This window comes from Halichoeres trimaculatus, unplaced genomic scaffold, assembly GCF_033239565.1.
Source record: "Halichoeres trimaculatus isolate MK-OKI-2021-1 unplaced genomic scaffold, fHalTri1.1 fHalTri1_scaffold_4, whole genome shotgun sequence".
Lineage (NCBI taxonomy): Eukaryota > Metazoa > Chordata > Actinopteri > Labriformes > Labridae > Halichoeres > Halichoeres trimaculatus.
This window is the reverse complement of record NW_027437182.1, coordinates 19131932-19159572: the sequence shown is the minus strand read 5'-3', so window position 1 is coordinate 19159572 and position 27641 is coordinate 19131932. Positions and strand designations below refer to the sequence as shown.

Below are 27641 nucleotides of genomic sequence, written 5' to 3'. Positions count from 1 at the left end.
AGACGGTCTAAAAATGGTCTCCTCATTTACTGCCTTGGTGTTCAGTAGAGGTCTAGGGCCACACTTTGTAATGACTGTTTGTGCAGGGTACTAAAATACAGACAGCGCATTTTCATTTAAAGAAAAAAAAGATGACAGAAATTATTCAAAACTTCTTTTTAGTTCTGTTTGTTAGACTCTTAGGAGTTGTTGACATTTTTTGGTCTCAGCGTCTCATTTCTTTTTTCTATCACGCTGTGCAGGGTGTTTTGTTCTGCTCGTCTCTTTTGATCATAACAATAACAAAAGCTATGCATTAGTACGGGTGCAGCACATCCAACTCAGGATCTACAGTTAAATATTGACTTATTTGGCTTCTTTTCTCAGAAGCATCAAATCCCCTTACTGAGAGGCTACCGAAGTTAATCTGATCTGGAGAAAAAAGTGAAAAAAGTGATATTTCACTTTTGAACATGTTTTTCTGTGATGTGCAGAAATGACTAATTCTTTCCCATTAAAGTACATAAGACAAGTGAATATTGTGTATTTAAGGGGCCATTGTGTTGTCTATGACTCTGAACTGTATAGAGGGATCACATAAGAGAAAACTGGGATTATTTTCATTTTGCTACCATATATTTGATATTTTAAGAGGGGAGAAAAATATGTTTACACACTATTAACCCCCCCGAAATGGGTTATATATCATTTTTAGACAGAATTTAGACAAAACTGCTAGCTTGCTGAATTATTCTGTAATGGTAAATAGACCTGTCTTTACTTTTTCAACTTTTTTACTTTTTCTGACAGCTCAAAGCACTTATACGTGGGTTGATTTCACCCATTCATGCTGTATCAATAGACCAGGAGTGGGCCAACCTGTGGCTTGTGGGCATGTCACTCTTTGCGGTTTAAGTTTCAATTTCATCACCTAAGTATTGATCAATATTGATCAATACTTAGGTGATGAAATTGAAACTTAAGTTTCAGTTTCTCTTCTTTACAGGTACTTTTGTAGCTTTCAATATAGACAGACAGACAGACAGACAGATAGACAGATAGACAGATAGATAGATAGATAGATAGATAGATAGATAGATAGATAGATAGATAGATAGATAGATAGATAGATAGATAGATAGATAGATAGATAGATAGTTGGAATTTTGTCCTCTGCAGTAAAAATGGAAATTTGTTTTTGACACGGCTCCAAGTACAAATTGAAACACGCATATAAACACAGTAAATCTCGCTATGAACATTGGAAATGTATTCATTATCCTTTTTTGTCATTTTATTTATGTGTGAAAGGAAGTGCGTTTGTTAGATCACTTGTGTGATGTGGCTTTCGTAGTACCCCAATAATTTCTGTGGCTCTTGGTCTCTGGCTGGTCGGCCACCCGTGCAATACACAGATGTTAGTTGCTGCTATAACTGTTTACCGTCAGTATTATAACTAATTCTATTCATGTGCTTTTATGCACTGCTACTTAAGTCCACAGCCACTTCATGACAGGTGCTCCTGGCCTCATTGCTAGTCAACAATATCTGCTCTATCCCTCTCTATTGCTCCAGGGAATATGCTCTCAAACAAAAGAAAAATCACAGACATTTTTATCTGTTTAACAAACCTGTTGTACAGTCATTGACAAGAGAGTTGACGGTCTCATTTGAAGCGGTGAAACAATTTGATTACACAGTTTGTAAATAAGCCATAAAAAATTAATGAAATAATTTGAGGATTCTGCAAACACGTCCAATAACCTTAACTGTACTCCTTCACAGTGCTTTGATCATGTGGACACTGGCGCCCTCGATAATGGTGAAGGTGAAGGTTGTTCACTGAAACTGGCAAACTGAACTCAGCCGAGGGTAGCACAACACATGGCTGATCTGGCACAAATAAAAAAGAATTGGCAGACAGTTCATTTCCTCCCTGTAGTTTCCCCTTCTCCCTAATGTTGGACTATTCATTTATGTGTTTGTAGATTTTTAACTCAGGAGGATCTATTTTAGGGTGTGAATTGAATGACTCATGTGGTATTAAACACCACAGTAATAAATCACATCAGTGATCAAGCTGACAGTGTGGATTGCTCTATGTTTGTCTCCTCCACCCCTAGTTAACCATGTCAACAAACACTTGTGGTTTACTGGTAGTGTGGTCTTGGGGTGGTCACTCTCCATATTGTTCCAGGGTGCTCACATGTCCGACTAGCTCCTGCGGTATCCACAAGTATATAAAGTCACTTCAAGTCACACACAAAACCATTGTTTGTCCTCCTGCCTGGATGTGAAGTGGTACTTGCGACACTCACGCTGTGTTATGTGAGACACACGGTGTAATGAAGCAAGCTGATGCCCTGGTCTGAGCTGTCAGCCATGATAAGTGAGTAACAATGACACAACCTGCAGAACGGACGTCTCCGTGCTGCGTGACAAATTTGTGGTGACACCCGTCACGACGTGATACTGAGAGCGTTGTGACTTATGCTCCGTGTCACTGTCAAACTCATAATTAATATGATACGAGCTCACCTGAATACTGTAACGATATTAATAGCACATGCTGAGTTATTTACACCTACCGATCTGAGCTCAGGAGTAGCAGTTTGCTGTGTTACAAGTTGTTTCACTGAGATCAGATGCTGTAAAATCAAATCGATCGGGTTAAATCGAACTGACTCAAACTAGAAAAAAAATGTTGTCTTATAGCTTTACGCTGTAAAAAAAGCAGTTTCTGGTGGGCTGATAGAAGGAGTCTATGTCAGTGTTTTTATGCCAAAAAGTATTATAGAGCCACATATTGTATGTTTATGACTAACACAGAGAGCATAAAAAACATCTATGTGGGTGTGCAGTTTCTTAAGGTGCCCCAGTTAGCAAGCATGCACAATTTAAGGGAGGAGAAAATCTTTAATTTCAATGAAACACAGCAATTACCAGTTAAATGTCAAAAAATTGCTGTAGAGAAAATATCCTTTTTTGGGAGGTCTTCCTGACAATATGTGGAGGATCTCTGCACAAGCTGTGTGAAGATACTAAATGTAGAGTTCTTGAAAAGTAGCCCTGTTAGAGATTATCCACCAAACTCTTACACTTATACTCAGTGTATAGTCATTGAAGTTTCAGTTTGTTCTTTTCAGCAGCTTTACTTGCAGCATATTGCATCAGGAGGAATCCAGCAGCACTAAGCAGAAAAGAAAAAAGAAGGGAAAAGAAAAAAAAAGAGTGTAATGTTGAGTAAAGACAGGATAATAAATGCTGCAGTCTTACACTATGCAGCTTACATTTTTTCAGGCAGGGGAATGGGATTTCTGAAATGCATTTGAATGTATGTGACTAGGGATGGGAACTGATAAGATTTTGTCGATACCAATGCCCGTATCGGTTCTGCTTATCGATCTGATTCTATATCGATTCCCTTATCAATTTTTTTGGTACAAGTGAATAAAATGTAATTGGTCCCCGAGTCTGGATATTTCTGGGCATAATTATACAGAAACAGGTAAAAATTTCACACAATGTGACATTGATTTACTGTGTTGTAATATACTAATAATTCAATTAGGCCATCTAGTGTCTCAAAGTGGTTATAGCAATGGTTTAAGTTGTTTGGAAACTTTCTGAAGTTATGAAGTCAGCCATGAGCCTGTTAGCTTTTGACATTTGAAATTCTCAGTATTTTTTACAAAGAGTTGACGTGATATGTTTCTGTGATGAAAGTTGAAATTCTATCCTGAAGCTAAAGTCATACTGATGTATGCTAACTGCTAGCATATCAATGCAGTTTCCCATATACGTTAGCATCGAGCTTGTGCTATTTGGTTATTGTGGTTGATAAGGTGATTTATACCATTTCAAATGTGCTGAATATGAATCTTCCGAGAGAGAGTAATGTACATTTCTTTATGAAGTCAGTTCTTCAGTAAAACTTCAAGCTGAAAATCCTGAATCAGAGTTTTCTTGAGAAACATTTTAACTGCTAAGTAGGGCTGGGCGATTATGGTAAAAATAAGAATCCCAATTATTTTAAGTGATATTGAAATCACAATTAATATACACAATTATTCATTTATTCAAAAACTTCAGTACTGATTTAAACACAACTTTAAAGAACCAGCAAGTGGCACATACAGTATTATTGATACACATAAGTCACACACACTCGCTGTGGCTGCACATGGAACACAGAAGAGCTATGAAGCACAGGAACTTGCAACATCTACACTGTGTGGCATATTAATTGTTTTTCTTTGATTATATTGTTTTTATGATTGTCAGATGGCAAAATTGAAATCACGATTAAAACCCAATTAATTTTCAAACCGTACTGCTAAGCCAAGATAGCTGCAGCACACTAGTCGACGTAAGGTCCGTCGGCTCCAGCACACTGTAAAGAATTGATAAGAGAATCATTAAGCCCAAAGGCTAACGATATCGATTGATTGAAACATTTCTTGTTGATTCTCAACAGGAACCGTTTTTTTGATTCCCATCCCTATACGTAACTACTTCTTCATAGCTGCAAACAGCAATGGCTTTTCAAAGCATGTGCAATGACAACTTAAGCTATCATTACCATCATCAAGCATGGATGATGTTGTCCCTCCAGCCCTTAATTGATTTCACTGCTATGTTTTTGTCCTTTTATTTTTTTCAAAAATATAGTACAAATATCTGTGGATTCCTTTACTTTTTATTTATAAGCCTTTAACATATCTGACTGTTAATATCTGAATAGGTGAAACAGCTTACCAAATCTATGTCCAGTATGTAACAGAGTTCATTGAGTCCTGCAAACGTAATCATTTTTACCTTATGCACACAAGATAGTTTCCTTGTATGCATACGATGAGTCATTTAGGAGGGACTGCTGCTACCTGTTGCAGAGGGTTGTGGTTAGGGAGCCAAACCAGCATACAGCAGTGTCTGTATGTACCAATATATAATGGCATCTGGAGACAGACCTGCTCACATGACCATTAAATGTTGTAAATGTATAATATTGTTGGTTTATCTTAACAAGGAAATTTAAGTATTGGATATTGATAAAGTTTGTACAGGGGTCGAGGTAATTTACAAATACACAATATTTTCACCCAAGTTTTGCACCCTCTCAAATCTGCAGTCTCAGAGTTCATACGGTACATTCCCACCAACCTGCAGGACGATGCATTTATATACTTGCTGTGTTGGCCCACAGTAAAGTGGGTGGTGAGCGTACAACGGATTGTCTTGACAGAATAAGAGATTGTGTGGAGCAACTCCTACAGCAGCGCTCTGGTTGGTTTAGTTAATATAAGCCTCTCTGCCTCCCACAGTGTGCTCTCTCATTTTTAACTCCCCTCTTATCCTTCTTACTCTTTCTGAAACACACACACACTCACACACACACACACACACACACACACACACACACACACACACACACACACACACACACACACACACACACACACACACACACACACACACACACACACACAGAACCCCTAACATTGACACACAAGATGCTCAAGTTCTTCTAGGATCAAGTGCTCCTGGTATCAACAGCCCGAGGTGCTGACCTGCATCGATTGAGCACATGAGCGCATGTTGGTTTATGTCTCAGTTTGTTAAATGATTGCTCTTTTGCCACAATGAATAATTGATCTGAATAAATGATTTATTAGCCATCTGTTGAAAGCGAGAGGGCATGTGAGTGAGAAATGTTAATTCAGTACAGAGTGAGGATGACTAGTTTGCACACCAACCCTTTCACTCTTTCTAGGCCATAAAAGTTAATCTAAATCAACTGATGAAGCTGAAAATCACAATATTGCATGATGTTGCGACCAACCTGTCTTCTTTTTTTAAGAACGTCATCATAGGCATGGAAAAAACACATATTCTGAAAGTCAAAGGTTGAGGAAAAACATTTCATCACTGTATTATCAGACATTTAACACCAAGGTATTTCAATTAAAGGTAACAGGGTAGTTAAATATGATAAAAAGCATTCTCAGTAGATTAGGATAGTCATGTAAGAAGCATTTAAATGGGCCTTGTTAAATCATTGAACTACTTAATCAATCAATTATCTTGATAACAAAACCAGATTTGAAAGATACTGAAGCACTTTTTACATTCTTTTTATGTCAAGTCTTTTGTATCTGTACAGCTAAAGACTTCCTCAGAGAGATATTAGGCTGGAAAGAAACCTCAGAAAAAATGCTGCTATTGTTACCTATCTTAGAAAAGCATGTGTTAATTTTTTTGATACGGAGCTAAGCTAGAATATTTTTTACCTTGGGAGACTTTTTTTAATCTCATGTGGACCACAGAAGCCAAATGCACCGCACTGCTTTTTTGGCACAGACACCTCTGAAGGGGCTGTAGTGTTGGATCTGTGGTGACAATAAGATGAGATTATTTATCACAATAATATCTTTATCAGACTTTCTTAGAAAGTATAGCAGCCCCTCATGAAAATGTTTGATGTATTTATATTGCCACAGGGATCTGTCTAAGTGGTGAACATGGCATAATTGCATAAGCATGCTTTTACTAATCTGTTGCTGATTGACAGGAAGTTCTTTTGATGATGTAATTTCACCCCCTGCTGCTCTCCTGCAGCGCTCAAAGGGGATTTTCTATAGGTCAAGGTCTCCACAGGAAGACAAACTGACACTATCTACTGTAGTTCACTGAATGACAATGTTTCTGAATTAAGGCGTCAGCTTTTTTCAGTCATTAATCTTGCATTTGTACACCTTCTGCTCCTGATGAATCACCACACTGAATCACAAAATACACAACATTGGATTTCTTTCTTTGCACCTTAACAACTCTCCCCTCTGGACCCTCATCCATTCAACAGAGCTGCCTTTAAGAGGTACTTACTCCAATGATTCTCAACTTGTGACCAGCCAAAGAGAGGAGACTAAAACAGTTCATTCAAATTAACCTAGCATTAAACTCACATAGCTGCTTAATGAAAAAGAAACAGCCCTGATGGAGAAATAGAGAAAAACTTTGCCAACATAACTGAAGGCTGAATTGGGACATTTAGACTTTTAGCAGTACATATTCCAGTGTTTTTAATTCAGCATCAGTGACACTGATAAGATTTTTTTTTATTGCAGCATTATTATTGCTAGGCGCCGCCCTGTTGGCTATGGCTGCCTTTTGCAGCAGCTCTCTCTTCTTTGTCTGTTTCTTGTGATTTTTTTGTCTCTTTTTCGTAATCTTTGTATTTGGAGTGGATCGTTACTTTGAATGGCTCATTTGCTGGTCATGGACACCAAACTTTTTGTGGATTCAGCGATATTTTTACTACTTTTTCTCCTGCGTTTGTCTGGAGATCCTACATGTAACCATGGCTGCATTGTTTACATGTGAACTCAGCTGTTATCAGCCTGTAGCAGGTCAATGCTAACTGGTGCAAGGCCTGATGTCTTCCCACAAGGTGAGGAGAAGGAGGTGAGGACTGCGTTCTGGTTCTCAGGTTTGAGCTAAGAAGTGACGACATGGACCTGTCCTTCCATCCATCGTTATTGGGAACGTAAGATCTATCTCCAATAAGGTGGACGAGCTAGTCATGCTAACCCAGCAACAGAGGGAATACCAGAGGGCAGAGTAGCATCATGCTATTCACTAACAGAGCTAATATCAGACAGCAACGCCACATTGGAAGAGCTTCACCTGCTGTGAGCAGACAGGATCCAGGAGACAGAGATGGAGCATGACTGAAGAAGCTCAGTCCTGGACCCTGTGGAGGTGGAGGCTGGCTGAACTGGACAATGATGGACAAGCTGTCATCATCTGTTTTCTTATGGACCTTTTTTCACTTTCTATACACTTTCTTACTTTTGTTTTCTTGGTTGCTGCTGTGACTTCAATTTAGTTGTACTTGTTACAATGATAATAAAGTTCTATTCTATTCTATTCTATTCTATTCTATTCTATTCTATTCTATTCTATTCTATTCTATTCTATTCTATTATGTATTTAAAAATAACTTATCCCGCTGTATGACAAACTGGGATTTCCAATGGGAGCCAACTTATTCCTCCTCAGTTCTCATGGGTTAATGGTAACCATTGGTTTGCCCAGATAGATCAATAGAGGGCTGCTCCTGGGTTTATACAAGGACTGTATTGTATGAATTTAGTCTTCTTGGGATCAATCCATTTCCCTCATCCTGTCTAGAAAGTATGTCTATTTCTATACCTCATGGTGGACCCTAACCCTGACCCACTTTAATGCCCTTTTTAAGCTCATGTAACCCACTCTGACGTAGTAGCTGTGAATGTAGCAGGAATTTATCACATACACTGACAACAGACAGATGAACAATGAGTGCCCACTGCTTCCCACAAGTGACACCAAAATACCAGTGGCAACAGTTGCAGTCGTTTGTAACCAGAGTCATACACTGTGTTTCAAAGCCATAGTAATGATGTCTCACCCTTTATGATCACCTATAAGCCCAAGAAGACACACAACTTACTGATGGGACAACAAAGATCCCCTAAGTCAGTACATATCCTAACATAATGGCTGCTTGAAAAGCAAACACAGGCTAAAACTGACACAGTTTCATGACTCTTCTGTCTCTCCAAATTCCCACAAGAAGCATGTGTGTCATGTTCTGACAGCACTGCGGGGCTGATCAGTTCCTGTTCTAGTCAACGTTCATATTACCACACGAGCCACTTCTGTCAACACAGCTGTCAGTCATATCATAATATCCCTTTTCAAACTTATCAGCATGTTAAGAGCTAACTAAAAGGAAGAAAACCACCAATAAGAAAACTCAAAATGATGTGGGTCTGTGTTATAAGATGTGACCCATGTATTATCTGTCCACACGGAGGACATTATTATCTCCGCCAAGGAGGTTATATTTTTGGGAGATTTTGTCTGTCTGTCTGTTTGTTTGTCTGTAAACAGCATAACTCAAAAAGTAACAAACGGGTATTGACGAAGTTTTCAGGAAATGTTCAAAATGGGATAAGGAAGAACTGATTCAATTTTGGAGGTGAATAGGATCACTTTCTGGATCCAGGACTTTTTTTTATAAAGGATTCTTTATCATCGTGAGATAGGGCCGTTTTCACCATATGTGTGAATAACTCCACGATAAATAGTCAGATTGCTTTGCAAAACAACACAAGACAAGGTCACCATAATTTCTGAAGGATGTAAAAGTAGGATCCAGATCCTGGCAATATTCTGAGTACTAAGATCCTGAATATGAAATATGTACTGGGTAATCATAATTTTCAACACTGTCAGGTAACAAATTATCTTACAAACCTGCAACCAACACCAAATTGTAGCAGACAGTCTCCTGAAAGGGAGTATAACATTAAAGTAGGACTCAAGTGTTGTGTGATAATTACAGTATGCTTAGCAGAGGTCTGTGCTCTCTGAGTGCTTTTCTAGTTAAACAGATGAGATGATGATACATTTTTTCTTCTCTGAAAAATTCTTAGCAGCTTTGTCAAATGTCTCACTACCAGCTGAGGGTTTCCAGTGACTGTGTCCTTGGGATATCTTGTGTTTTTCTGAGCAGCCATACTTTACTCTTGTTGATTTAAAAAATACCTTAAATTAACAAAGTAAGTAGCAGAAGTTCTAATACAACCACAGCAGCATGTAGATATCAGACAGTCACACTATCAAAGGAACAAGATCTTCTGACTTGTCCTCTATGTGTAGAGAGCAGTCAGCTCTGCACCTGCTGCTCCTCTATCTGCCTCATCAAACATGTTTTCTCATTTAAAACTAGTCTGAGGAGATTTAACGATGAATTCAGTCCCCTGTAGTGGATCTGCTTAAACCTCACATCAGGATCTCTTTCATCGTATTGTTGACCCTTGTCTTCCCTGATCACACTATACCACACTGGATTACATACAGGCCATCAACATCATCTTTGTTACACAGCCATTCAACTTCTCTGTGATAGTTAGAGACAAAGAGGGAGAGACACAGGGAGCAAGAGAAGGCGAGTAGAGGGGGGCGTGCAGGAACACAGCCTTTCAGACTGTCAATTTCCTCGACACCATCATCATTATTCACTCGCTTAATTCATGATCACAGTTGAAACACCACTTTTACTCTGAGGATATCACTCCAGTGTCACAAGCTACACAACCATCTTGTCCTTGTTTGTATTCATGCTCCTCTTTGTTTGATGAGAGAGAACAAAAGCTCATTGAGAAGTGAATGTGAAGAGGTGCCAGTGCTCTGTTTGTTCATTTCTTCATCATAAAAAAAGCAGGTTTATAACTACATTCTCCTGTCAGACCAAAAGAAAAAACAAATCCATCTGTGTTTGGTCTAAATGTAGAGATATCGAACAGAGAAGCAGCAGGAATGAATCCAGTGACAGCCTGACCTGGGGCGGGGTCTTCAGTCGCTAGGGTAACAGCTCAGGGGGACATAGATACCCCTGCTGTGTCGGAACTCATCAATCGATCAGACGACAGATGGAAAAGAGAGGAGAAAAGTGTGTGCGTGTGTGTGTGTGTGTGTGTGTGTGTGTGTGTGTGTGTGTGTGTGTGTGTGTGTGTGTGTGTGTGTGTGTGAGACAGTGTATAGGTAGTTCTAACAGGTGTATAACAGCCAAACAGACAGACGGTGCTACTGGCTAAAAAGACAAGCAATACTGGCACAGTACTGGCACACACACACACACACACATACACACACACACACACACACACACACACACACACACACACACACACACACACACACACACACACACACACACACACACACACAAACATACACCAGACAGATTGTGATTTCAGCTTTCAGAAAGTCAGTTACACTCAGATTATGTTTATGCACCACTAACTTCTCTGGGATGGTAATGCTTTAAAAACACCAACAGGTCAACTGAAGCAGAATTGAAAGATAAGATACAAAAAGCCATGTAATGGATAAAAAAAGGATAAACAAAATATAAGAGAATGTGTAAAATAAAGAAATGAGTGCTTAAGGATAAGATAAGGGGATACATTTGAGGATGTAAACTTGTTGATATATAGAAGGTATAGTGCTCAGCATAGTGGTATCTTAAGAATCTAACATGTGCCACCTCTGCCTGTTGACACTGTGGCAAAAATGTGAATGTCTGGAAACACTGACAGTTAGAAGACAGTCTGAGGAGCTACTAGACCCCAACCTGCTCTGATTGAGACATCCTGTCCTTTAAACCAGTGGTTCCCTGACTTTTTTTAGTGATGTACCCCCTGTGATATGTTTCTGTTTTTTCCGCCAAGTATCCCCTAACAAACACAATGCAGTTTTGGATGGAAAAAAAGATAAAACATAGCACTGAACTCTTAGTGTCTTTTGGATACAATATTAAATTTATGAACTTAAACTTATATTGGATTCAAACATTGGTTAAATAAATGGTGATAAAGAAATTTTGCTTGGTTGCTATTTTTTGAATATACATCTTTGAATCTTGCGTGCCCCCTGGAGTGCCCTTGCGTACCCCCATTTGAGAACCACTGCTTTAAACCATTAGGTCAGCAGAGCCGCTGAGTGCATCATTTTTGAGTAACTTTAGCAAAGGGGTAGTGATAATACCAACAACTTCGAAATCTGTGACTTTGGCTTTCATTTTTAAAGGTTTCAGTGGCTAAACTCTGAGAAGAAGAACCAATTGAGGAAAGAAATGTCAACGTACTGTATTCCTACACAAGTCTGCCAGAAATGTTCTGCTCATTTTCATAAACTCCTTATTATAGTACCTCATTAGCCCTGTAAACAGTGTTAGAGTAGAAAGTCTAGTCTGAAACAAAGTAGGAGCTGACACTAAAATGACTGCATTTGTTCTTTTGCCGATGCGGTCTTTTAATCATTTCTGGAGTTTCATAAGGTTTGAGTCAACTTCAATTTCCTGTTTTTGCTATAATCATGTCATGCAGCACACTTCAAAAAATCTAAGGAACCAGTGGGATTTCCCTTTTTTTCTGAGCAGTTTTAAATGCTATAGATTATGCAAATCTTTTCATATTATTATTATTATTTTACCTTTACATTGGCATTACTTTAAACCACTACATTCACGTGGGGGGGCATGAACATGGACGTTGAGCATAAATGGGCTTTTAGACAAAGACGTAAACACACATGACCATTACAAAAAAAAATCTAGCTGAACCATCTGACATTGCAATAAATGAATCTCCTTAATGTTTTTCATCTCCTTCTCCCACCACTGATTTATCTCTCCTCATTTTTCTGCCCTTCAGTGTCAGACCATAAAATTCATCCTTGTCCTCCGTTCTTTAGCCCCAGTCTTTCATTTTCTTTTCCTTTTTTTTACAAAAACAACTGTTTTCAATCGTGGAAAAAAGCTGAACTATATTAATGACAGACTTCTCAGAAATGCCTGTGTTTCTAATCCTGACTAAAAGTTTAAAAGGTCTCTTTTTCTCTTGTGTCTTATCTTAACCACCATTACTCCTCTTTAGCAAACTATACCCCTCTACTCTCTCCCATCCCCCCTCTAAGTGTCTGGCACACAGCGGTGACACAATCTCTTGGTGGGCGTCTCCCCCTGCCAACTGTTGCCAGTCTAATGGAGGCCCTGCCAGCGAATAAGACTGCCACAGTGCCAATTAGTACGTACCATTACGCACAGAGGCATCCTTCTCATTTCCTCTCCTCTCTGTTCTTTACTTCACTCCACTCCTAACGTTTCCCTGTTTTTATCCGTTTTTCTTTCACAACCTCAGCCGTGTTAACAGGCTGCTGAAGCATGTGTGTTGGCCCGAGAAAACCCCCAGTCCTTCTGTTTAAAATGCAGTCAAAACAGTCCTTATCTACAATAACAGCCTTGAAAGAAATAGAAAGAACCATCTGCTTTTTCATCCCTCCCTCCCACTCAATCTCTCCCAGTAACACAGGCCATCTAGTAAAAACACAGAGGCAGCTTGCTGAGGTAATCATGGCCTCCAGCGTTGACACTGTGAGCAAATGTTCCATGATTACACATGTTCACACGTAATGATGAGTGAGCCAGGGGGATCTGCTGTGGAAAGGTTCACAGGCTTTGTAGTCTGAGGTAACATACTCTACAGTTCAGTTAAATTAGGGCCGCTGCCTGGATGACTCAAAGTGGGATGTAAAAACTCAAAGTCAGCCAGCTAAGTGCAACGCTGAATCAATAACTCTTACACACTTAGAACAAAAAGCTTCACAGACAACAGATAAACGTCAGAAAAGAAAAGGCAGCATGTGTAGTGAAACTCACCTTAACAGATAAAACATGGGTTATATCATTATATTTAGTTCACATCACACTGATGCACGACCAAGAGTTTATTTTTCTGAAAGGTTTAGGTTTGATCAGTAATTATTTGACTTTGCAATCATTCAATTTTCCTCTAAGTTAACTATAGCACCATGTGTCGCCGAAAGACCCAACCTCTCTATGATGTTTTACTTAAACCATCAGATCTACGGTTGGATTCCTTTTAGCCTTCATTCACACCAGTGGCGGCTGCTGGTCAGTTAAGGAGGAGAAGCTTATTATTTTCCAGCCTACATCATAAATTTGTTTATTTATATAAACGTAAATTCAACCCTCCGTTCCTTTTCAAGAAAATGATCTGTGACCCTGTCGTACCAACCAGGTGTTTTTTCCAAGGATTTTATCAGTGTTCTCTCAACGCTTGTCGTTTTTTAAGAAAGGTAAACTCGCTGGGGATCGATAAAGCCTCCAGATCAGTTCAGAACAACTGAGAAGATGCTCCTCTGGAGGGTTATACTTCAAGATCGCTGACTGGCTCATTACACTGTCAATCAAAAAGGGATTCGGCCTCAGACAGATCATCCAATCATCATGCAGAAGCCCAGCGTCCAGGCCAGCCCACTGCCTCATAGACCCCCAGAGATGCTCAGCGTCCGATGGGCGGGGCAAAGCCCAGCGTTTATCCAATGACCGTCCAGTTTCCACACTGGAACAACCCACTCTACACTTAGGTAGCTGATTCCGAACAAAAGATGAAGGAATTCAAGCGCATATTTAGTCAATGAAATGTACACACAGCAGCACATATCACCACTTTTTTAGGGGACATTTTAGGGGAAGCTGAGCTTCCCTTGCAGTCTTAGAGCAATCAACACTGATTCACACATACTTTACACCTAAACAGAGTGAAATATTTGTCCAACAGTGCAATTACTGTTTAACACAGTTCATCTTGTCCTATTCAAAATGTAAATATTGCTCGTTTAGTTCTTATTGCTTATTTCATTACTTTTTTTATTGCTTATTTTATTATTTCTATTATTCCTATTCTTTTTTTCTTTCTGCTGTATTTGTGTAAAGAGCAACGGTAACACTGAATTTCCTCCTGGGATTAACAAAGTATTTCTGATTCTGATACTGCTTCCAGAAGTGGAATTTAGTCTTTTTCCACTTATTTCTTTATATCAGAATCCACAGCTTTGTTTCCTTCCAGGTCTGTAGGAACAAATATAGCTTTAAAACACTGAGCAGATGTTATAACAAGAGCCCTGTAACATGTAGCACTCTATTTTTTTGTTGATAATCACCAGATTGTTGTTTTTTTCATGCATGGTTCACAGGGAGTTTGGTTTCTGTAAAGTATTTGTAACACATAGTGTGACACTTCTGTCTACACAAACCTCCTAATTACTAACTGAGAGACAGCACAGGTGACTAATCTAATATTTCTGGCAGTTCTTAATACCTTCATTCACTCTCTGATAAGGTCGCCGACCTGGACTTGATTGTCTGTAGGTGAGTGAATGAGCCCGCGTGAATCAGATTGTGTGTGTATGTGTATGCTTCAGACAACGAGAGAGAGAAGGAGACAGAGCCAGAACATTTTCATTAATTTATCTTTGCTGTGGCCAGAATGATAATTTAGAGAGGAATCTATCTGCAGCTCACTTCATCATGCTGAATATTAATAAAATGAGACACAGAAGGCTTTTTCATCCAGATCAAATATGGCTCCCCTTAACTCAAAACCAGGAGTGTACATCCAATCTAAAGCACAATATGAATGCTTGTACTGGCATGTAGGTTTGGGTGTAGAGTGAAAGATTCCTCCTGTTATTGCCAAAAATGTCACTGTTGGGCAGTACTTCAGTAAATAAGTTTAATTTAGCCAAACATACATGTGCAATTTAAAAACAAATTTAAAAATGTGCATTTATTTAGAAACATAAAATGTCTTTAGCTTCATGGGTGCTGGGATCACATGGGGGTAAAGTCTATTTACAGCATCCGTCAGCCATGACAGACCTTGTTTCCATTTTCACTCTGCCCCCACTCCAGCAGGTGAGATTACAAGAATCTATTAACATGACTCTGTCTCACTGTGTTTTAATTAAGCTTCTAATTTTGGTATTAAGCAACACAGTGTGAGGCTGAGTGTCCTAAACCATCAACAGGTTATAGAGGCAGGAAGCTGTCAAGCTAACATTTCCTTTAAGTGTTTGTTAACCTTCCTCTCCTCCTATTTTCTCCCCAGACCTCACATCCTTCCTCCCTCCAACAGCGTTAGAGAATCGTTAAGAAGCCCAAGCCTGGCTCATCAATTATTAAGCAGCCAGAATGATGTAGAATTCTCTAAGAACCCTGTCTGCCACCCTTTGTACTTCTGGGCTGTGAATTGATTAATATTTCATTTGTGTGTGTGAGGTAGAGAGAGAAAGGTGTTATGGTTTATCTGCTGTCTCATCAAGCTCGTCCTTTGAAACCATAAACATTTCCTCTCTGTGCTCCGACAGTGAGAAATAACCTCTCCTGAGAAGGTAACTGCTGTAAAATACCCTCTAATGTATCACCAAACCTTTCCCTGACACAGGGCAGACGAGCAGGTATAAGTTAGCTCCTCTGGGTTTCAGCTGCCGCTTACGTATTGCATGTACAGATTGAGGTGATGCCCTACAAGCTGAAAGCAGCTCGCAATCGACAGCTACCTGCAGTACAATTTTAGCTTCTGTAGTCGTGCGTATATCCAGCATGTTGCTTAGGTAGAGACGGGTGCTGGTTACAGAGGCTTTCCTATACCCAGTGTAATTCTTTTAACCATGCTCACCAAACTGAAATGATAATTTATTGTGCAAATGAGAATGATATAGAAATCTGTACTTAAGTTTAAGAGGTGCATTACACCTAAGTGGTAAAAATTTGGTTTAAACAGATTTTTTGGTATTCTTGAAGTGGGGTTCTATGAGTTATAAGTTACAAGAATGTGCAATGGTCACAATGGATGTCAGGTCTGCTCCTTCAATTAGAAATTATCTGGACAGTAGAGTAAACAAGGACAGATCTGCCACAAAATTTAATTAATTATGAGAGACTCTGCTGATCCAAGCACTCTCGTTTGTGTAAGTAAATGATAAAGATATTTTAAGTTACCTAGTGCAGGTGTGTAAACTGCAATCGCATGAGAGAATGGTTGTCATGTCATTACTTGGACTTACTAACAACTGTACCTCTGGATCTTTGGGAAACATGATATATCAGCAGCTCACATAAAACTGCAGTCTGTCATCCCTCACCAACCAAGGCCCCCTGCCTTACCGATCACAGCTGTTTGGTAACCATCACTCTTTAATCTTCAGAGGAAGCACATGGGCACATCTCCTCAGCCCCTTTCTTCAACTGTTTATTCTATAAAAGGCAAAAATATCCAGAAAAATAACTTACAAAAAGTGGTATTAAGACATGGAGTTCCGCAAGGTTCTGTTCTTGGTCCTTTTTTGGTTCTTCTTCAGTTTTTACCTGCCATTTTTTAGCAGATAAAATCCAGGCTTGATGAGGTGTAAAATCCAGAAGATCTATAATGCCTGCTTGCTGCAACTGTCACTGACTCATTGGTATGGGACATAGGAATCTTGGTCACAGCTTGATACACTTCACAAGGATTGACATGACTGACTGTTCAGGTTTAAGTTTAGATTGGATCTCAATAGCCAAGTATACATGCACTCAAATATGCCGCTTGCATTCGGTTTATTTGCTCAAACAGAAAGAATTTAACCTTTGTATACACCTCATTCAAAAAGAAAAGTGCCAATCTGAATGGACATTTAATCGGTTTCACGAGAGTGGAATATTCCTTTCGATTGAGGGATCATGTATCCACTCAAATGGAAAGTTGTCAGCGTGCATTCTTTCAGCGCATGCTCAGATATGACGTAAGACGCAACTAGAGACGTTCCTCAATTTTAAAAATGGCGGCGAGCAGTCAGCACTGGACTGCTGCGGAAAGTTTGTTTTTAATCCAAACTTTGAAAGAACTGAACATGATTTCAAGACTGGACGGACGAAAAAATCACAATACAGAGTTGTTCCAACAAGTGAAAGAAAAACTCTTTGATAAATCTTGTGATGTTTACGTTTTTCTGCGCATGCCCCATTGACTATTCTGTGTGAATATAGCGGCGCATGTAGACCAGAGATTGGAATATTCCTTTCCATGTATACTATTGTTTTTGGGAAAGTCATTCAGAAAGACGCAAAACTCCTCATGTAACCGTGGCTACTGTCTTGGCAGTCAATATGTTACTGATTTACCTTACCTATTTTGTGTTTCTATGACCTGTCTTTACGATATCTGTCTCCATTTTGTCAGTCTTGAATTCTGATTTTATGATTTAAGCCATCGTATATAAAAGTGGACAACAGGGCGTTGTTTTTGTCTTGAAAACTGTGTTTTGATTAACCAAGTACTCAGTTTGGTTATGTTTCTCTTTTATCAACTGCAAAGTGCTCTTAACAGCTACTGCTTGAAATGCAGTTTTAAAAGATCTAAATACATTTTTATACTTTTCCATTGAATATATAAAGAGGAATGATGGGAATTTCCTTGTTGTTGTACTGCTACTTGTTATAACTCATGCATACAATGAGTCCCTGTGCTTACAGTTTACTATTATTATTATTATTATTATTACAAATGTATATTTCAAATAAAATGTGATCAAAAATAAAAAGTGAAAAAAAGACACAAAAATAAATGGCCCTGGTTACCTCTTCTATAAAAGTACTGTAAATAGAAGACAATTGGGAAAAGCAAAGGATGTATTTATACTCAGTGCAAACTGGAAAGCTACAAAGAAAACAATATATTTTTCAAGCTTGAGAAACCAACCAGCAACAGGTAGCTGAGCCGCCTCAAGGACAAGCACGGTAATGTAAAAAAAAAACAGCGAATCTCACAGTATCACCATCCCATACAATTTATAACAATAATCCTGTTTCACACATCTTCATCTGTATCCACCACACACACACACACACACACACACACACACATACACACACACACACACACACACACACACACACACACACACACACACACACACACACACACACACACACACAGTTTAACTCACCCACTAAGGACCACAATAAAGTCCATCACGTTCCATCCGTTCCTGAGGTAGGAGCCTTTATGAAATACAAAGCCCAGAGCGATAATCTTTATCCCAGCCTCAAAACAGAACATCCCGATGAAGTAGGGCTCTGTCTTCTCCTGAAGGCACAAAGACAGAGATAATCAGAGTTATAATTGACTCAGTGGTGTCGTGTCTGGTTTTTTTTTTAGGATCATTGGGTTCCATCAGAGGCACTTCACATTGTTTATAACAGCACACCAACAGAAAATGATTAAAGAAAGCTGTGTATATAAATATTTTATGAAATGTTTTCTCACCAGCCTCTTGGACATGGGTGTTTTGTCCTCTCCAGGAAGGTGTTGCTCCAGAGCCAGAACGATGCAGTTGGCAATGATGGTGGTGAGGATCATGTACTCAAACGGAGTGGAGTCAAAAGTTAAGGAACTTTTGATTGACATGAAGTTAAATATCTGGTATGTTTGGTAGTTTGAGGTGCACAAATAATTACCCCAAATAAGACAATAAAATCATTGTTTCAGCTCGCTTTTGTCTGTGGTTCTCAGTTTGGCCTGTGATGGCTTAAGCTCTCCAAAAAGTTACAGGTCACCAAGGGTTGTAAAGCTTTCTAAAAGCTGCAGAGTAACATATTTTAGGCAATCACAGTGGAGTGGAGATGGGCGAACCAAAGATCTGGTGGAAGGTTCCTGTGAAACCTGGCACACTTCACTTTCTTTCAGGAAACACAGATCCCTCTTGTTTCATAGCTTTCTGCCAACTTCTATCAGACTCATCAAAACTTTTACTTGTCTAAGTGCTGACTGATCTACAGTGCCTCCTTTTTTCCTGGGTTTATTTCACTTTTCTAGCATAAAGTGTGCATGCACTATGTTTCACTTTTCATGTGAAACTGCCAAACTCTGTTATATTTGCCCTGATGCCTTTTCTTGATGAAGTTCCTAAAGTTCTCAGAAGCTGCATTTCACCTGTATTTCAAGTCTTTTATTTTCAAAACAGAAAGGTTCCTGGGATAAAAACTGATTTTGGCCTTTCTGTGTGGCGTTTGTTCTCCATGAATGGATTCCCTCCAGTACTCAAAGACTTTAAGGATTCTTGTGAGATTGATTAGTCATTCGAAATTGCTCATAGACCTGAATGCAACTCCTTGTGTAGACCCATTTAAGCTTAGTTACACAGCACAATCAAGACCAGTAAAAAGTGTCATAGAATCACAGAGAAACACAAAAGGAAGTGATCCAATAGTTAGTGTACAACTGCAGCTCAGGGAATACATACAGTCTAAGAAATAGTGACATAAAAAGGTGACTTTTCCCTCTCCTGCTATTTAAAATGAATAATGTAACATGATAGATGTGATGAAATAATAACTATTAAAAAAAAATAACAACAGTACATCAAATAATATAGCCAACAGGGCGGCTGCCTTTTGCAGCAGCTCTCACTTCTTTGTCCGTTTCTTGTCATTTTTTTGTCTCTTTTTCATAATCTTTGTATTTGGAGTGGATCATTACTTTGTATGGCTCATTTGTTGGTCATGGACACTTAACTTTTTGTGGCTTCAGTGATATATTTACTACTTTTTCTCCTGTGTTTGTCTGGAGATCCTACATGTAACCATGGCTGCATTGTTTACATGTGAACTCAGCTGTTAGCAGCCTGTAGCATGTCAATGCTAACTGGTGCAAGGCCTGATGTCTTCCCACAAAGTGAGGAGAAGGAGGTGAGGACGATGTGCTGGTTCTTAGGTGTGAGCTCAGAAGTGACGACATGGACCTGTCCTTCCATCCATCGTTATTGGGAACATAAGATCTCCATTAATTGGACCAGCTAGCTGTGCTAACCCATCAACAGAGGGAATAACAGAGGGAAAACTAGCATCATGCTATTCACAGTCATGGCTAACAGAGCTAACATCAGACACCAACCCCACATTAGAAGAGCTTCACCTGCTGTGAGCAGACAGGATCTAGGAGACAGAGATGGAGCATGACTGAAGAAGCTCAGTCCTGGACCCTGTGGAGGTGGAGGCTGGCTGAACTGGAGAATGATGGACAAGCTGTCATCATCTATTTTCTTATGGACCTTTTTTCACTTTCTATACACTTTCTTACTTTTGTTTTCTTGATTGCTGCTGTGACTTCAATTCCGTTGTACTTGTTACAATGACAAAAAAGTTCTATTCTATTCTATTCTATTCTATTCAATTCTATTCTGTTCTAAATACTGAGTAACAATGTAAGCATGGGAAGACAGATGAACAAAGTTTCAGTAAGAAAAGTTATATGCTGCACCTTATCCAAAACAGATTGCGACACACACAACTGAAACACACAAACACACCAAGGTACCTGGAGGCTTCTGGAGGAGGAATGAGTGGGTGGGCCTGAGACATGACCCTATAAACAGGGTCACACAAACTACAAGCTTCACTGCCTGCTCTATTGGTTGTGGGTTTAACTGGAGCCTCTCTGGGGTTTGAGCTATAAGCCAGCAGTGTGCTCTGTATCTAATGCTGTGCGTGGGCTGTCCCCCATTCTCCTAGTTATATGGAGAAGATGTAGGAAGCGAGGGAGCTGAAATGTGCAGAGTGGAGACAGGGAGGAAGGAGGCAGAGATAACAGAGGCAGAGTGACACAGGGGAAAGTGATAAGGAGGATGAAGCAGATGACGAAGGTGGTTGTATAGGGAGCTTGCAGAGCCGATAGGTGAGGAGGAGGAGGAGGCAATGGGGCTACGCAAGGCTCACAGCGGACAGATCAATGATGTGCTGGCAGGTGCACCCAGCAGGGTTACTCAGGGACATGTGAGGGATAAGAAGCTAAACAAACAGAGCAAACAGTTTTACTTCTACATACCTGCATGGATTCTCACTTAAACTGTGACTCAAAAAAAAGAAAAACAGAAGTGGTCCAACTGCATATTTTTTTCAAGCTTAGAAGAAACATTAAAGGTTTGTCATTCAGGTTAACTTTTGGCATCACAGAAGGATCACAGCATCACACAGTGAATTCACTCAACCCCACAACAAACAGGAGGAGGGAGAGGATGTGATGAGGAGAGAAACAGAGGGAGGGGAGAAAAAGAGAGAGGTAAAGAAAGGGAGGAAAAGATAAAGAAAATTAAGATGGAGGATAGAGGTATCCACGGCAACAGGCTTCTCCTAAAGACAAAAGTCAATGATAGACAACAGTTGGTAATAAACACACACAAACACAGACAAAAACACTGGAGCTCCAGTTCAGCGCTGTTTATCAAGTTCATTTTAACCACTGCCCGAGAGAGCCATAAAAGGTTATGATCAGCATAAGATGAAACAATATTTTCAAAGACATCATGAGGAAAGATATTTGAGATCTGGTCCTATATGAATTGTAAGTTAATTAAAATAAGAAATAGTGATACCTTCTTAATATTTTCTTTTCCAAACACATTTTTCTTTCACAATATTCTAGAGGAGGATTACATTGTGTATCCGCATACACACATATTGTTATTGTTGTCTTTTTTTTTTAAATGTAGGCCTATTTAACAATGGTTTAGACAACCCTGGACTCAATCATTTTCACTGTAATGAAGCTCCACTCCTGTAGGGGATGCTGTGGGGACTGCCACACCAAAGTAACAGTCTAGTCTTTGAAAGGATGGATAGATATTCCAAAGAGACCAAACTGTGAACCATATGTACATAAAAACAAGTTATAACTGAATTGACCAATAGCTTTAAAACATCAAAAGACGTATGCCCCACAACTGATGCTCCGTGGCCTTCAAGAAAGAAAGATAACAGTTGCTCTTAAAAAAAAAGTTAAATTCACCTTAAGTTAGACAAACTCAAGGGGCATCTTTAACCCACATCATTCCCCCCTCTGCTGCACTGGAGTGTGACGTAAAACATGGATCTTCTACGAACTTTAGCAGCAAGGCATCTCGTGAGCAACCCCATGAGTCACAGTGACGCTGGCGCTCTGCCTCAATTCCTCAAACATGCGTGTAAAAATAGACATGGAGACAGAGTGTGATGCCCTGTGCATCTGTGAATATGCTCAGTCCCAGATTGGATGGCAGCCCCTGTGATTATTATGCATGGAGGTGAAAATCAAAATGAATCACAAGCATCTGAGCTGGCTTTATAAGATATCAGAGTCATCAGCAGCTTGTGTGTGTTGAGGAGAGCTGTATTATATACACAAACAGACAGAAGGGCCAGGGCTGTAATATAATCTCCATTTGGAGTAAAATGATTTCTTTTTAAAAGCCTAGGGAATGAAAACACTGACACACTACAACTTTAATTCCTATTGAGAATTCAAGTTGTGCTGCTATTACAGGATAAAATCTGGGTTTAATGGACTTGTGCTTTACAGTTCAATCATTTTAAAATCACACATCACCTTCACACCTCCACTGCCTACTTGAGATAGTAAAATGACCCCTGGGATGAATGTGGCCACGATTCATTTAGTCTTGTGAGTAAACAGCCCACTCTCAAATAAACCCCCCTGTCAGGGAATAGCAGCTGGGGGATATAATAAAGTCACGGTACCAGAAGCCTGGTGGTAACCTAATGCATACTTAGCTCAGTGCAAGCCCGGTGTGAATTTCAGCTTGCTTCTTACACATTTTAAACAATACTTTGCTCCCACAAATATAAAAAAAGGATTTTTTTTCTCTAATTAAATATTAGATATATATCACAATATCACGTATTGTTTTGCTAAGCACCATCCTGTTGGCTATGGCTGCCTTTTGCAGCAGCTCTCTCTTCTTTGTACATTTCTTGTAATTTTTTCATCTCTTTTTTGTAATCTTTGTATTTGGAGTGGATCATTACTTTGTATGGCTCATTTGTTGATCATAGACACCAAAATTTTTGTGGCTTCAGTGATATATTTACTACTTTTTCTCCTGTGTTTGTCTGGAGATCCTACATGTAACCATGGCTGCATTGTTTACATGTGAACTCAGCTGTTAGCAGCCTGTAGCATGTCAATGCTAACTGGTGCAAGGCCTGATGTCTTCCCACAAGGTGAGGAGAAGGAGGTGAGGACAAGGTGCTGGTTCTCAGGTGTGAGCTAAGAAGTGATGACATGAACCTGTCCTGCCATCCATAGTTATTAGGAACATAAGGTCTATCTCCAGTAAGATGGACGAGCTAGCTGTGCTAACCCAGCAACAGAGGGAATACCTGAAGGCAGAGTAGCATCATGCTATTCACAGACATGGCTAACAGAGCTAACATCAGACACCAAAGCCACATTGGAAGAGCTTCACCTGCTGTGAGCAGACAGGATCCAGGACACAGAGATGGAGCATGACTGAAGAAGCTCAGTCCTGGACCCTGTGGACGTGGAGGCTGGCTGAACTGGACAATGATGGACAAGCTGTCATCATCTATTTTCTTATGGACCTTTTTTCACTTTCTATACACTTTCTTACTTTTGTTTTCTCGATTGCTGCTGTGACTTCAATTTAGTTGTACTTGTTACAATGACAATAAAAAGTTCGATTCTATTCTATTTTATATTATGTAAACTGGACCATAACGACAGAATAGATGCTAGGGGTCATTCCCTACTTGATTTTTTATTCAATGGTTCAGATAAGTTACAGGGAAAAACATGGTCTTTCTTAAATCAAGTGGACCCAAGAGATGCATAAACTGTCTTGAAAACACAACCCTCATTAAATCAATGAGTTTTAAATCCTATGAAGCTTCTTAGTGAGATCTACCTGTGTACAGCACACGCAGTGAGATTTCCTGCCTAATATTCCAAGCGTCCACCTGGTTGCCTAAATCCAAAAATCAGCAACCCCAGGATTTTCCTGTTTGCCCTGATGAAACAAACTCGATTAAATCCAACAATCAATTATTTAGAAATGTACCTTCTCACTGGGAAACTTCCCTCATCAGGGGATCCCAGTGGGGATCAGACAGAGAAGCAGCTGCTGGTCCCCACATAACCTGCCACTCTCAGCCCAAGCAGTGGGCTTAATTAGCCCCATCTCTTCCCTGCCAGGCCTCTGCCAGATCCCTTTCAAATGCAACAGGTAAGAAGGTGCACACACAGTTCATGTGCACACATGGTCAGAAAGCTCACACTCCTTCCAGGCATGAAGGAGAGAATTTCACAATAAGGGTAAAATCTGGTGTAATACTCTCTCTGAAGCCCACATACAGCACTCAGGCTTCAGTGTCACACACTCAGCCACAGAAACCTCTGTGTGATCCCTGAATTGATCATCTCCTAATAATTGAGCACTCAGAGAGAAAAGAGCCTCTTACAGCGAGGTGGCAAGTTGTGCTCGAAACGCAAGGCTGACCTTTACCAGATGTCCTGCAGACATTCAGAGTGCATGAGTGCTTGCTTTTCTATTTCTGAGCAGACCTATTTGAGTTTAAGACAATAAGGGCTAAGACATTTGTGGGAGGAGAGGATATTTCATAATGATATAATTTAAACTAAGGTTCACATTAATTTCAGGGTTAAGACTAAGGTTACAATAATCTCAGAGGGATTGTACACATCAAACTATTGAAAATTAAAAATCCAATTCTTTACTGAATAGATGGAGTCATATAAAGAGAAATCAAATATTCTAAAGGTGTGGGGGAACATTATCATTATGACAAGACTGCTAATGTCACTGTTTTTATCCTTCACATAAAGTCTGAAACAGTTTTGCAGTGTTCACAAATGAGTTCAAGCTTTTCAATGAGTGGGTTTTATCATTGGGTTGTTTTCAGATGCAGAGGTTTTTTTCCCCAAAGGTCCCCTTACATTCTGCTGTATGCTATCTAGCTAGCACATAATAGTAGACAAAGCTGGCTAGCTTTATCCAATAATAACATCAATAACATAGTTTAGTTTAATATGAATAACAGTAAAAGTATAGTAATAATAATAGTAATAATAATAATAATAATAATAATAATAATAATAATAATAATAATAATAATGTCTTATCTTAAATCTTGAGTGTGTAAACAGGTAAGTGTGAGCCAACAAGTTAGCTGTATTGGCTTAAAAGTTATCGACTGTTCTGTTGTTTTAAAACTTGGTCCTGAAGAATAATAAATCAGTTACTGTTTGTGAAAAGTATTTCAATTGTAAGCTATTTTAACACTTTTTAAAGAAAGGACTGTTCATATACCTTTGGGTGCAAGTGCACTGTTCTTGCTGATTACCGTACTTCCTGTAATAATCCACACTCCCTCGTCTTAACATCCACTGAAAAGTACCTCTTAACACAGTTCAAACTGACCAGAAGACGACAACACTACAGCACAGCATCACTTGAACCAAAACAATATTAACAAACAATATAATAAGGTATGAGTCAGTGAGTAATGACTTCTTGTAATAACACATGACACAGCAATCAGACATCATTACATATAATTCCTGTTAATGTCTGTTAATCAGATACAGTAGGGCTCATTAGATGTAATAAGACACTCCCTCCAGAACAGCACATTAACCCAGAGGTTATTCAGTCTGCCTGCTTTCCTTCTGGTCACTCTGGTACACACAGCATTAGGATGTAAAGCCAGCGATGTTACTGAGGCAGAGTATAAAAAGTGACTCAGAGTGTCATGATGGAAGGGACCAAAGAGGCATAAAAAATGCAGTACATGAAGATACACAAACACAATTCAGCTTCAGTTTTCACAAATTGTTAGTTGAAATTTATCTTCTTTCTATTTCCATTCTCCTCTGTACACATCCAGCTCCAGTGGAAACAACAATGGACAGCGATCAACAATAGAAGTACACTCATCCTATTTGCTGGGTTTTTAAAATCAAGCCAGTCAGTCAGCCAGGAAGCTGTTGAATGGAGCAGAACAAAAGCAGTGGAACGGCCACACCTGGCCCCAGACACCTGGTGAGCTACACACACTCATGCCACACATGGACAGTCGCGCCTGTATGTACTCTGCAGCAAGAGGTAGAGGGTAAATAATGAAAACTCTCTATTTCCAGCAATAAAAATGAGTTATGAGATTCAGTAATTTAGGAAGATAATAATTATTGAAAATAAGCAGGAGTCATGCAACACTGATTTGGGTCACACTGTGCCTAAGCAGATGTATTTGAGTTGATCGGGCCTTTGATGGGGAGTTTAATTAATAAAGATGCCCAATTCTACCAATCGACCATCCAGAGTTAAAAGAAAATGTCCAATTTTAGAAAAATAAAGGTCCAAAAATATGAGTGGAGATAAATGCTGATTAAAATCCACAATTCACTAATCCATCAACCTTCCAATCATTACAGCTCAAACCTGGTGAGTAATATTTGTTGTGCATCAGAGAGAAAGTGAGTGTGGAGTAAACAAATGACTTCACAACTTGATTTTGAAAAACAGACTCAAGGAAAAACTCTCTGCGCTGACATGGCCTGCTGCAGTAGTTTTTTTTTATTTCAGTATAGATTTTTAAAACCTGAGGCCCATTGATTTTTAATTTCATGGACATCTTGATTACTCTTTATTAATTTGTAGGTTATAGTTGACTACATCTGGGGCTTTCTCTTCTCTTTCTTTCCAGATTCACATGGTCCTATTCAGTTACATTTAGGTCAATCAAATATTTGATATTTGCTGAAAATATTCCCTGACTGAGTTCATGTGTGTGTGTGTGTGTGTGTGTGTGTGTGTGTGTGTGTGTGTGTGTGTGTGTGTGTGTGTGTGTGTGTGTGTGTGTGCAGTTGAATTTCTCATTTATTGCTGTCCATGGTGCTGAGTATTTGCCAGTTTAAGGACTGTTGCCTTCTGTGAAGTGGACATAAATTAACACTACTTAAACTGGGGTTCACACTTAATGATTTTTTGTTTGTTTTGTTTTGTTCTGTTATTTTTCTTACTCATTTTACCTACCTTTTGCTCTTTACTCCTGACATGCATAAAGGTAGTGTAGGAGATTGTTTTTGACCCACTTCATTTGCATCATGAAGCAGAAAAGGATATGGCCACTCTATGATTTTCTTGGCGTACTTCCTGACCACGTTGTCCTCGCCGAAGATGAAGAGGGACCTATTGACGGTGAAGCAGTTCTCCCTGACCGGAATGGGGTTGTACAGGGCCATGGTGCGGGCTCTCTGCGCTTTGGTCTGCTTGAAGGCTGGGGAGATGCCACCTGTGGACACGGCCGCTCCATCGCGGTTTCGGTTGCGCTCGGACCCGCCATCCCCCGAGCTCAATAAGCCCGGGACGTCGTCTCCAAACCGGGCCATTCTGTC

The 27641-nt window shown here is 39.5% G+C and overlaps 1 protein-coding gene across 1 annotated transcript in view; it reads right to left on the bottom strand.

Moving 5' to 3' along the window:
* The window catches only part of cacna1ea (calcium channel, voltage-dependent, R type, alpha 1E subunit a), a 118515-nt gene that overhangs the window by 51422 nt on the left and 39452 nt on the right, over positions 1-27641 (bottom strand). Inside the window, exons 3-5 of the mRNA XM_074668013.1 lie at positions 27371-27636; positions 18702-18808; positions 18382-18521 (exon numbers count right to left, since the gene is read on the bottom strand). Coding sequence (XP_074524114.1) covers positions 18382-18521; positions 18702-18808; positions 27371-27636 — 513 coding nt within the window. The remainder of the gene's footprint in view (positions 1-18381; positions 18522-18701; positions 18809-27370; positions 27637-27641) is intronic.